Below are 12,904 nucleotides of genomic sequence, written 5' to 3'. Positions count from 1 at the left end.
CCCCCATCTCCTCCATTGATTAGAAAGGGGGTGGGGCGCGGGGGGGAATAATACCTGCATGTGAGAACAAAACTGAAGATGAGGCCCTGTACACAAAACCAATGACATTTTTACAGCAATGTACTTTTCTTTTAGCTTATGCTACAGGGTTTGCACCATTACCATTCATCCTCATTTTTCGGTTACTATGCGTTTAAGCCATCTCTGTCCAAGACATACCATTTTGCTATTAGGTTTTTTTTGGCTGAGTATAGTGCTCCAAAGAGAAGAAGAATAGGATTAAAAAAAAAAAAAAAGAAAAAGAAAAAGAAAAAGAAAAAAAGAAAAGAGAAATGTTATGTCTATAATATTTTCACAGCATTTTTACAATACATCTTAAATGGCAGGTTGTTATGTATGGGTAAAAAAATGTTGTGAACGTAGTATCTATGATTCAAATTAGAATCAATAATAACTTTTCACCTATAATTTGTTATAAAAATGTTATAGACGTAGTATCTCTCCAATAACAATAGCCATGAGTTTCGAGAGTATGAGAATCCACTGCACTGTAGCTCCCAAATGCACGGTGGTAGCACAAAATGCCGTTTAGTAATTAGGGTTAAGTTTCTCTGTGGACGTTTGTGCCGTTTGTGGTCCTAGTGATTTGGATGAAAAAAGTGTATCAATACGCATCAAAAACCATTACGAGGTAAATGTGGCGAGAATATTCTATAAACGTTACCACGTGGGTATTTCTGTAAAATTAGTACGATTTGAAATTCATGTGCCAGTACACGAAAGAGCTAGGAACCAGCACCTCCTAATCCTATGGCTGGCAAACCCGTGAAGAAGATTGAAGGACTGGGAAATTCGGCAAACAGAGATTGTTGGATTTGGACAAATGCATGTAGGACCATTGTCTCTGTCTCCTCTATGTATTTGCTATTCATGCAACAGTGTATTCAATAACAAGAACCAAACTGTTCAAACTTCTACATACAGGGTTCTTAAAGTTGAGTCCACAATTAGTCACAATCTTGGCTAAAATTTAAGGACTTTTTGGGACGAAAGAGATGAAAAACCAACTAACTTCTTCCTGTGATGATGATGACGAGTATGAGTTATCTAGAATGGTTCATTGCTGGTGGCGTTCGGCTACCAAGTTTGATGAATGTGCTAAGCTCAAGTTTGACCTTCCCAACATTTCAAGTCTAACACCTAGGCTTAAAGTGCTAAGGGAGCTGGAAAGGTTGGCTTTGGTTGCCCCCGATGGGCTTCATGAGCTTCGGCACAAGCTGCTCTCGTATCGCTCGGGTGATTTTTGGGTTCCTATAGGAGGGATCAGCAAGGAAGAGATGGATATCCCACCAGCTATTACAATTCTCTTGGTGGGTTTCACTGGTTCTGGCAAAAGCTCACTTGTAAATCTTATGTACAGTGTTCTTGGACGCTCTGGACTCATACCCTTTGCTCAAACAGCACTAGGTAAGTAAGCTACGGTTATGTAGGCTCTCTAATTTTGGTCTATAATGTTCATTTTTGTGCCAAGTGCCAACAATATGGTAAAGCTATTTAAACTGTTAATTCAGAGTGGTAAAAACTTCAAATAATTCTAGCATTGAAGTGATATTTTGTTGTCTATTTGTAGGTAGTTCTTCGGATTTCACTACTATGTTTTTGGAAGAGCACAATGTGTTGAGGTCCACACAAAGTGGGTTTTGCGTTTATGATTCACGGGGCTTTGATTATGCTCAAATGGGTGAGAATCTTGAAGAAGTGTCCAATTGGATGACTGAGGGGGTCCATCATAATCAGCCATGTTTAAGACCGGGAGATGATGCAATGACAAAAGCTGATACCGAAATTCTTACCTTGAAATCATCTCCAAAATACGTGAAGAGGAAAGTGAATTGTGCAATGGTTGTGGCTAACATAGCAGAGATCTATAAAGCTTCAAAAGCTGGTGATTTTAAGCCACTGGAGGCCATTAGAGAGCTCTTCTGCTGTCCTGTTTTACGAAAATCCAGTAAGCCCTCTATAACTTAAGATCTGTTTATTTGAGTACTTTTTTTTTGTGTCTAAGTATATATAATCAAGCAAGATTGTTGGTTAACTTTCTTGGGTCACATGTGATTGTTATGATCTTTAGAGGTCATGATAATTATTATGTTGAATTGCAGATGTAAGTTGCATGATAAGCAATATTCAAAGCTTTATTCAATGAGCACAAGAGTTCTTGTCTATAAAACGTAGTTACTGTCTCTTAAGTTTGCTTTCAATCTATCATATATTAGCTTGCATGACAGACGAGGGTCACACCAAAGACTAAAAGTTTAACAGTTTGTTATAATTGACCTTTTCTCAATCATGACTAAATTGTGTACATCCTAGTCTCCTACAGGAAGAGGATTGTGACATTAACTAATTAATCCCACCTAGAAAATCTACGCTGCAAAGGTCATACTGATTCTGTTTTAGGATCTGTTCTTGTATGAGGTATACTAAGTCATCTGTGTAACAATTTAATGAGTGAATATCATGTAATTTAATTTTAAGCCCAACAACCTCATGTGATAGTTGGTCCCACATACTATTCATTCCTTAGATTTGATTGTTATGACTTGTGGTATAGCCGTTGTAACTAATAAGAGATACTTATTACTTTAGTTAGTAAATCATGGTAAGTTTGGCACGTCTCCTATTGTAGTGAATACAAGCTGATATATTTCATGTTGGATCAATTGTGGCTGCAGATGAGGACCCTTTCTTGATCCTGACACATGGTGACTTGTTATCAACGGAGGAAAGGATCGAAGGTCGACTGAAAATATGTGAATGGCTAGGCGTATCAGAGACTACTGGGGTGTATGACATTGTGTGCCTCACAGAGTATGGATATCTTGCAGAAGATTCAGACCCCGTCACAGCCTATGCCTTAACTGAAGCTGTTTATAGAGGTTTGCTCATATCAGATAGGGGCCACTTTCCAAAGAAAAACCTTTGGGACTGGGCAGCGCTCATATTGTCGTGGCTTATGTGCTTCTTTGCTGTTTTCTTCACTTTCCTTGCTGATATTTGCTCCAAACTTGGACAGAGGGATAGACATAGACTGAAACGGTGAAGGATGTTGCTCCATAGTGCTAGGAAGCTTTTGTTAGTCTTTAGTTGAGAGTAACAGTACACTAATGTGTCTTGCTATTTGTTGTCTGAGGACTAGGTCAGATTTGATATTGGCTAACTCGAATAAGTGTTCTGTAAATAAAATATTGAAACACTTTATGTATTCTAATTTATCTTCTGTTTATGGGATGTACCCTTGACCCCATGAATCAATGACTGTATTCATGTTGCTTCTAATAAATAAGACCAAGAGTATTTGCGGCTGTTCCTGCCGCATTACACAAATAACTGATTTTTTTTTGGTAATCAGGATAATATAATTAACTAAAAAACATCAACAACTGAGCATTTACGCTCATACACCGTTCCATCAGCATCTAGGCTGAGCAAAAGGGAAACATCTCTAGTGGGGGAATGGAAAATTACAAAATCATGGGAAAGTAGAGCTCCTCTTCTAGCAAGGGTGTCAACACATTTATTGGCCGCTCTATAGCAGTGTAGAACTCTAGTTCTCTGGATCTTTTGCAGACCAGCCATAATAGTATCATTGCTATTAAAACTACCCTCATCCTTCTGCAATAACTCAACCACCAGCTTGGCATCAAGTTCAATTAAGACACTGAACAAGTTTAACTCAACACACAAATTAATGCCATCCCGCAATGCCCGTAGTTCCGCTGCCACACTGGTGGTGTGCCCAATGGCTCTAGAATATCCACACACCCATTCCCCATGATGGTTACAGATTAAACCACCTCCACCCGCTTTGCCTGGATTACCTAAGAGAAGAGCCATCTGAATTTAACTTGAACCAATACTCCGGAGGAGGCAGCCACCAGACCTGAATAGTTGCAGTGAGCGGCGGTGTCTTTCATTCACACTGAGAAAGGCAAACTCAGATGCTTTAGCAATTGTTTCAGCCATAAGAGTCTTTTTGTTGTGCTGATTCCTGAAGATAAAATTGTTACGTCTAAGCCACAGACATCACACACCAAAGGTAAAGAGAGTGCTCCAAGTGATGCCCACAGAGGAATGAAGATGAGAAGTACAGTTAATCTGCTACCAAACCAATAAATTTGCGCCGTAAAACAGATTGGACTGAATTGGAGGGGGAAAAGAATTCCAAAAATCCTGAGCGTGTCGACAATCTCTCAATGTATGAATAATGGATTCTATATCAGCATTACATAACGGGCAGTAAAGAGGTATGTTCTGCCCTCTCATATTCAGAACTTCTCTGGTTGGTATGCTTCAGTGATAGCATTGCCAAAAAAAAACATTTGATCTTGGGTAGCGTAGAAATTTTCCAGATCCAATTTCCCATGAAATGATCACAATGAGGGTTGTTATGCGTCGTACATGCTAGCTTATAAGCTTCCTTAAGCTCGAACTCCCCATTTGGCGAAGAAGACCAAGAAATTCTGTCTATCCTAGTCGCTGACATGGGGATGGGAGTGGATTTAATTTTCTGGCCTAAAGAGAGAGGAAGAACAAATGATAAGCACCCCAAATTCCAGAAATTGTTCTGAGTAATATCCCTCAGCAAAATAGTATCCTCATTCCTCTGAAAAGGGCCTGCAGTGAGGCTTCTAATAGGTCCATCGCTCAACCATTTGTCATGTCAGAAGGATAATAAACTATTCTTGCTCGGAATCCACTTAATGCCCTTCTTGAATATTGTTTCACCTTTAGTAAGAGCCTTCCACGTGGATGAACAAGATCTGTTTTTGAATGCAGAAAGTCTACCTCTTCTAGTATATTTATGTGCAAGAACTTTAGCCCATGGTGAATCTTTCTCTTGATGAAATCGCTAGTTGAGTTTGACAAGTAAAGCCAAATTCTTTTCTTTGGCCGATTGAAGACCAAGACCGTCCTCCTTTTTTGGTTTGGTGATTTTTGACCAACTGACTAGATGGAGCTTCTTTTTGTTATCCATTGTACCCCAAATGAAGTTATGACACGATCTATCAATACATTAGGTAATCTTTGATGGAAGGGCAGCACATTGCATTGAGTAATTTGGGATAGTGGAAAGAATAGCTTGTGTCAAAACAAGCCGTCCAGCAAAAGATAGAAGATGAGCTTTCCAACCCGCAAGTTTGCCTTGAAACCGCTCAATCACCGCCCCAAAATCTTGCGGAGACGATGTGTGCTTTAAGGGAAAACCAAGATACTTACCCAATGATGGAGTGGAGTGGAACTCCAATATGTTGCAAAGCTCCTCTCTACAACTATGATCCAAATTAGGTGAGAAAAATACCCGAGATTTCCCAACATTCACCTTTTGGCTAGAAATCTCACAAAACGTGTCCAGCACCTCTCTTACGACCTGACAATTTTTAACATCAGCTTTCACAAATAGAACAAGATCATCCCCGAAGAATAAATGAGAAAAAGGCAAACCACCCCTAGAGGCCGAAATTGGATCCCACAAATTATCTTCACATTTATTCGTTATGAGTACCCCAAGGATTCCCATGCACAGGATGAAAAGATAAGAGGAGAGGGGGTCTCCTTGCCTAATACCCCTTGAAGGCTGAAAAGTATCTAGTGCCCCACCATTAAAAAGAATGGAGATGGATGAAGACGATACACAGCTCAGAATAAGGGAGATGAGGTGGCTAGGGAACTTAAACAAAGTAAGAGTGTCCTTAATAAAGCTCCATTCAAGACGATCATAAGCTTTCTCCAAATCAATTTTAATAGCCATGATTCCTTCCCTACCCCTCTTGTTGGATATTGAGTGAATAAGCTCTTGAACAATGATGGCGTTATCAACACCCTTTCTCTTAGGCACAAATGTTGTTTGAAGTGGTGAGACAAGGTATTCTAGGGCTGGTCGGAAGCAAGCCATAATAACTACTGACCCATAGGCCTATGCAACACAAATAACTGATGTTTCTCTGTGTTTGTGTGATTTAACTATCCAAATATATTTTCAAGGTTTAAGGCTGGTCGATTTTCAAATTTCATTTGGATCAGTAAACCTTTATGGAGGCTGCGTGAGATGCCTTGGGTCTGAAACAAAGACATACTAATTAATCTGGCTTTTATAACCTATTTACCTATTGCACCATAAAATTTCTCTGGATTTCACTTTTCCAAAATTTTTTATTTTTTTCTTGTTGTATCGGTATATGTTACATCGTTCATTTGTTCTTTCAAGAACATCCAAAAGGCATGACTTGCGTTTCTTTACTCATATATCATTGAATGGCTAAACTGCTTCTCGGTATTAAGTACAGCTGGGTTGATTTGACAATGGGCTGGTTCATTGTTGCCCCCACACCACGCTGCTCCTCTCTTGTTATATTGAAATTGTGAAATACATGGCTCTTGATTTCATTTATTTCAAAAACTCACCTGCCATGCATGTATGCTTGGCAGTTGGCATCGCTATTGTCAACAACTACTGAACAGGTTGAATGATATGAATATCTATCTCTCTATTAATATCTAAAAGCCGAGGCATAATACTTCTGGTTGTTAAGCTCCAGTTGAGTTACATTAGTATAGCATTTTGATCATCTTTGGTCCAATTCAGCCCATTCAGTTTATTTCGGTTTACTTTGGTCCATTCGGTCTATACGGTCTACATCAATGCATCTAGTCTACTTTGGTCCATTTCGGTCTAGTTTGTCTCATTCAGTTCATATCAGAACAATCAAGTCTACTTTGGTCCATTTTGGTCTAATTCAGTCCATCTTAGTCTACTTTAATCTTTTCATTTTTAGAAAAATACTTCAATCTAATTCAATTCTATTCGGTCTACTTTGATCCATTCAGTCCATCATAAATACCCCAAAAGGTGCAAACTACTTGAGTTATAATGTTCTTGACATACGATAAGTAGTTATTTTAGGAATATCAAATATCAAATAACTTTAACTAACGAGATGAAAGAGTTTATAAAAGACTATCATGACAGAGCCTAGCATGTTGAGCAAGTCTGATCTAACAAAATATTTCATAAAGGTAGGCCATAGGTGAAAAGCATGCTTTTCTAAACTTGATATCAAGATGTGCGTTTTTTGTTCAAGCACTTCAATAATCATTGTCTGGATGATATGTCTTTCATCTATTCCGTTGCATACATCATGTAAATTGCTTTTAGCATTAAGATTCTCCATCACTGCTCTTGGAACAACTTATATAAGCATTGCATTAGTTTTTGCCTTATACCCTACCTTGTGTGGTTCTTATAATCACATTCGGGATCACGGTTTCATTTGGCACTAAAACTATTTGTTACGAGGCATGCTTATCTATCTTGAAACTTGCATTAATATCATATATTATACATATTTTACAAATGTGTATAAATATTGTACACATTTTGTGTGTCTATAATACATTTATGAAAGCATGCTTTTCACCTATGGCCTACCTTTATGAAATATTTTGTTAGATCAGACTTGCTCAACATGCTAGGCTCTCTGTCATGGTGAGCATTCACAGCAGTATAGCTATAATACTATATTGTTAAAATTTAGCTCCACAAACACAAAAAAACGCTTACAGCAGTGGAGCCATAGTTAAAAAATTTAGATGAATTGCTACAGTACACATCTATAAATAGATATGCACTGTAGCTTGGAGCAAAAAAAAAGTTAATTTTTTATTTTACATTCACACTACTTTATCTATTTTTTATTCTTTCTTGCTTTTCTTCTCTCTCCGTGTCTCTCTCCCTCTCCATCTCTTCTTTCTTCCTGCTAGAACATTCTCAAACCCTCTCTCTCTGGCCTCCATGGATGAAACCTTCAAGTAGTACCTCCTTCTCTCATGGCCACAGTCGCCACCACCAACGGCGGTGGTGATTTCTTATCTTTCTATCTCTCAAACCCAGACCCAAATGGCTCGATCTCCTCTCTAAACTGTCAGTCCTGAAAAGCTAAAGCCAAGGACACCAACAGCGGTGGTTTCCTCCTATTCTACTACAACGAGAAAAGGATTATCAAAAAAAAGAAAAGAAAAGAGTACAATGAGAAAGTAATTTACCCCTTTTATTAATCTGTTCTCCGAATCTGCAACAGTGGGATTTTGGGTCTGTTGGTTCTTCTGGGTTTCACTTTTGCTGTGTTTTCCGATTTGGTTGTGTTGATTTTTCTGCTTTTTTTTTTTTTTCTTCATCACTGGTTTTGGTGGGCACGACGGGGTTGTGGTTGTACAGTAATTTTTATGGGATTGATGGTTGTTGCGGTGGTGTGTTGGTAGTTGAATGAAATATTATTTTGTTGTAGATGTTTTTGTGGTTAGTGTGATATATTATTTTATTGTAAGACATATATTATTTTATTGTAATGTTTATATTATTTTATTGTGTTAAAAGCTAAAATAGATCCACTGCTGCAACATGTGTGTAGGTAAAATAGATAAAGTAACTTTTGGTGGAATTAAATTGCTAAAAATTTAGCTCCACTGCTGTGGATGCTCTAATGTGAGTTTACATTGTTAGTGTAATGTAAATGGAGAATTTTTTTATTAGAATAAAAAAATGGTTCTAAACAATATATGATGAAAAAGCAAACGAAAATGTTTATATTGTGTTTCAACCACAAATGATGAAAAAACTCTATCTCTCTTTTTCCCCCTTAGGAGAATGAAGGTAAATGATGGAATTGCTTATAAACTTAAGCAAATAAACTAAAGACAAAATTTAGGTGTAGTACCTTAAGTGCTATTTCTTAGATTTTTCTTTTAAAATTTTGCTATGTAGTTACTTAACTAAAAAATACACTTCCATCTCATGAAAAAAATCCACAAGGCAAAATCTTAAGAGGGGAACCTAAGTAACAACACCTAAATACTACATTTAAGTCTTACTCATAAACCAACCCATAAATCATTTGGGAATTATTTTGTGGAGGCAGATCAACAAGAGTACCCTCTATTCCTCATTGTTGTTTTTAATAGTTTTGTTCTGTCTGGGGTCTTTGGACCACACTATAGGAAAGAAGTGACTGAATGGGTTCCACTCTGGCTTTTCTTTAATCTGTCTGGTCTTTAAGACAAAACACAAATAAAGAAGTGGTTATCTCTATGCGCATATGGACCAGAATATATGGCCGGACTTTGTCTGTTCTTGCATCTTTTATGCCCTTGCACTTGTTTTTTTCTTCCAAATGATTATATTTCGTGTTAACTGCTTACCCAATTTTGTTGTTTGAATTCCAAATTCTAAAAACATTTAATTACAAAGTACCAAATTCTCATTATTCTAGCTCCTTCCTGTATCTCTCTTCCATTATCATCATCCACATACAGAATTCAGTAGTGGTGTAGTTTTTCTTGTTTCAGTTTCTTTCACACTATACTTGGTCTTTTGCCCTCACTTTCTAACTTTTTGCGTTTAATATTGCTAGCATGTAGAGAGTGCGAAACAGTGCGTTGCATAGGCAAAATTAAAATTTTGAGCATTTTCTTAATGTATACTTTGTCACCAATGCAAGAAGCAAGATCAGTGATGCTTAGCTTTAATTAGCCTTTGAGAAAGGCTAGTAGGAAAGTAATACGGTTAGTTAAAGGGCATTACTAATACCTTGTGTTTCTCTCTTAGTTATGGGTTAAATTTGTTACAAACAAACTGTTTTAAACACGCTCTTAAAAGTAATTTCAATTAATTTCAATTGCTTTTGAGACGTGGGTAAAACTGTGTAAAAACACTGGTATTTGTTAGTTATTAAAGATTTTCTTTGGGTGAAACAATATTGTACTTCTGCGGTTGATCTGACATTTGTTGGCTAAGTCCTTAATGAGACCAAATCTATTTTATTTAAGCTATATAGGGTTAAATGAGGCTTTTCCTGCGAAGGTGTTGGATGTTGGTAACCAGCATTTGGTTCCTGTACTGTTCTAGAATAGGAAATTTGGGTTAATTTTGTACTGTGCAATATATCTTTCTATTAAGGCGCAAACAGATATACGAGGATTAAAAAAAGAAATGCTCTTCCCGTTGAAAGTAACAAAAGCACCGTATGGATCGCCAAGATGAACAAATTACAAAAAATAAATAAAACTAGTAATTCTTTGAAACTGATTCTTGAATTCTATTTTAAATAACACCTCCTCCTACTTATAACTCCCCATAAAATACTTCACAACTTATTATCCGAAAATAAAGACTAATAAAGTAAAATCTTCAAACAATATATATATTTTTTAATAATTTGATAATTGAGAGAGAATTTGAATCTTACATCTTTTTGTTAAAAACATCAACAAATGTAGTTGAGTTACAAAACTTTTGTCTTATGCCTATAGTAACTGTCACTTATAATGTCAATTCTTTTTGTGGTCCAACCATGTCAAACTATTTATTAATATTAAATTGAAAGTGTAGCTACAATTCTAACTTTAGCTTGTCTTTCATTATAGAGCATCTGTCTAACAAGATCAATTAATTTTGAAAAGTTGATCAGTAAGTAGTTTATGTTGTTGGTTTCAATTAACTTAATTAATAAAATAAAATATAGCTTATATTAAAAATCAATTAATAGCCCTTGGACAATACCTTATTTTGATGAAGTATAAGTAACATTAACACGTCACTAGTGGAAAGGGTGGCTTGACCCCAAGATACTCTGCAAAACGAAGTCTTGTTGGCCCAAGGCTCCAAACACTAGGCCACCAATAGCATCGGTAATAACCTCTATCTTACTATCATATCCTCAATTAATATGAAATTCCGACATGTTTGAATAATTTAAATGGCTGAGATTTCTCGTGCAGTTAGATTTAACAAAACATACAAAAAGTACCCGTGTATGGTGCAAAGACAAATGATTCCAATGTTTGGGGAGTTTATAAGTGGTGTTTTCGTCATTTTAGAACATATTAGAGCTAGGGTTTTTGTGTTCTTTGTTTTGCGGCTTTGCTTTGTTTATAATTGGAACTTTGTGTTGGCCTTTTCCATTATGTTATTTCTCGCAGCTTCTCTTCCCCTGTTTCGCTCTGTTCGTCTTTTTTTTTTTTTTTGCCTAAGCCACATTCCTCAATACTCAAATTCTTCTGACTTTCTCACTCTCCATCCCAATTAGTCTCAGTTTCTCATTAAGGTACTCACTCTCTACCTATGTCTTTAACAAGCATCACCTAAAGGATTAGTTAAACTTACTACACCAACCATTTTTCTCGCTAGCTAGACAACCAACCAAACTTGGCCATTATTACTGGGTTTTGTTCAGCTTCTTAATTAGAATAGGTGGTAGTGATCAATCATGGAATCAAAGACAAAAGTGAGTATATGATCTCTTGCTCTATAAGGGGTTGAGTTCGTTTCTTGTTTAAATGTTCACTATTCTATCTTATTTTTCTGACTTGATTTCATAACCTTATTCCTTTGAAACAGAGTTCAGAGTCAGAGGACATGAATAGCACACTGTTAGGTGGGGTTGAAGAGCTCAAGAAAAGCTGTACAGATTGTCATACAACAAGAACACCTCTATGGAGGGGTGGTCCAGCTGGGCCAAGGGTAAATGATTAGTCTTATTCATATTGTGCCCTTATTATTATTTATTTTTTTATTTTATAATTTGATAGTTACGACAACATGTAAAATGCTAGTTGAGCTACAAAGCTTGGCTCTCTCTACATTTTTAATATAACAAACTATTAGATTTTTTTCTCATATAATATACAATGTTTGCAGTCTCTTTGCAATGCATGTGGGATCAGATACAGAAAGAAGAGGAGGGCGCTTCTGAGTTTAGACAAAGGAGAAACAGAGAAGTGCAAGAAGAATAGCATTAATAGAAGCAATAAAGGCAAGGTGGGAGTCAGATTGAAGCTGGGATTGATGGCTTTAGGAAGAGAAATGGGCTTGCATAGATCATTGGGGAAGGAGAAGCAGATTATGAGGAAACTAAAAGAAGAAGAACAAGCCGCCATGCTGTTGATGGCTCTATCTTGTGGCTGTGTCTACAACTAGACCAATGAAAAGAAAGAGAATCAGAATTTTATTTTTCCTTTCCTTTCTTTGTTTGGGTGGAAGGAAATTAAAGTCTCCGTGGTCTTTTTTACTTTTTAACTTTCTCTTTGACCTTTGGACCCAATCTTGTTACTGCTAAATGGTTCCATTGTTGAGTCTTCATGAAGAATTGGAAGTGGATGTAAAGGAAAAGCATTTGGGATTTGACACGAAGAGATGGTGCTCACAAAGATTGAATTACTTTTTCAGTTTTTTATTTTATTTTATTTTATTTTTTATTCCTATGTAGACCTTTGCTTTCTAGCACGAGGGGACAATGCATTGTTTGTGCTGCCAAATATGTAAATAAAAAGCTGGTGGTCAATCGACGTGGCTAAATTTGTTCACAAGTTGGATTATTTTTCTAGATCAGATTTATTCGAAATTTTGAAATATTCATAAGACCGAGGAATAAAATATTAGTAAGAAATTTGTGTATTTGTGTTGAGACTTAAAAAGAGTACCAAAATTCGGTTCTATTTATTTATTTTATTTTTTAGAGAAATTCGGTTCTAGAATCTAGAGTCAAAAGCTGAAGTATATGGACAAAATTGATATACCAAATCATCATTACTCATTAGGAGCAAACCCGAGTGCAATGCCCAATTAATTTAGTCCGTTTCATTAATTGTTCATAACTTTGCTTGATGGTACAAATTTAACTAGACCTAGCTTAAGAGTACTTGATTATTGATGATCTACATTCTGTAATATCATAATCGGGTACAAGCCAGCAGTTTTCTACTTTGAGCACAACTTATTAAAGTCAAAGTTTCGGGCTTTGAAATTAGTAAAATGACAAGTTTACAATATATTTATAACAAATTATGTGAT

General features: G+C 36.4%; 3 protein-coding genes across 3 annotated transcripts; 2 read left to right on the top strand and 1 right to left on the bottom strand.

Annotated features, from left to right (window-relative positions):
* Positions 1 to 775: 775 nt before the first annotated feature.
* Positions 776 to 3,359, top strand: LOC115971720. Its single transcript, XM_031091738.1, has 3 exons — positions 776 to 1,467; positions 1,631 to 2,008; positions 2,736 to 3,359. The coding sequence occupies exons 1-3, from the start codon at positions 1,056 to 1,058 to the stop codon at positions 3,101 to 3,103; spliced, it is 1,158 nt and encodes a 385-aa protein (XP_030947598.1). The 5' UTR covers positions 776 to 1,055; the 3' UTR covers positions 3,104 to 3,359.
* A 67-nt stretch (positions 3,360 to 3,426) lies between these two features.
* LOC115970493 lies at positions 3,427 to 3,897 on the bottom strand. The gene has a single exon (XM_031090122.1). It carries the CDS (start codon positions 3,895 to 3,897, stop codon positions 3,427 to 3,429), a length of 471 nt encoding a protein of 156 aa, XP_030945982.1.
* A 7,055-nt stretch (positions 3,898 to 10,952) lies between these two features.
* Positions 10,953 to 12,235, top strand: LOC115971725 (GATA transcription factor 15-like). Its single transcript, XM_031091741.1, has 3 exons — positions 10,953 to 11,339; positions 11,453 to 11,575; positions 11,753 to 12,235. The coding sequence occupies exons 1-3, from the start codon at positions 11,322 to 11,324 to the stop codon at positions 12,029 to 12,031; spliced, it is 420 nt and encodes a 139-aa protein (XP_030947601.1). The 5' UTR covers positions 10,953 to 11,321; the 3' UTR covers positions 12,032 to 12,235.
* Positions 12,236 to 12,904: the final 669 nt, after the last annotated feature.

This window comes from Quercus lobata, chromosome 12 (genome assembly GCF_001633185.2).
Source record: "Quercus lobata isolate SW786 chromosome 12, ValleyOak3.0 Primary Assembly, whole genome shotgun sequence".
Taxonomy (NCBI): Eukaryota; Viridiplantae; Streptophyta; class Magnoliopsida; order Fagales; family Fagaceae; genus Quercus; species Quercus lobata.
This window is presented reverse-complemented; position numbering and strand designations above follow the sequence as displayed.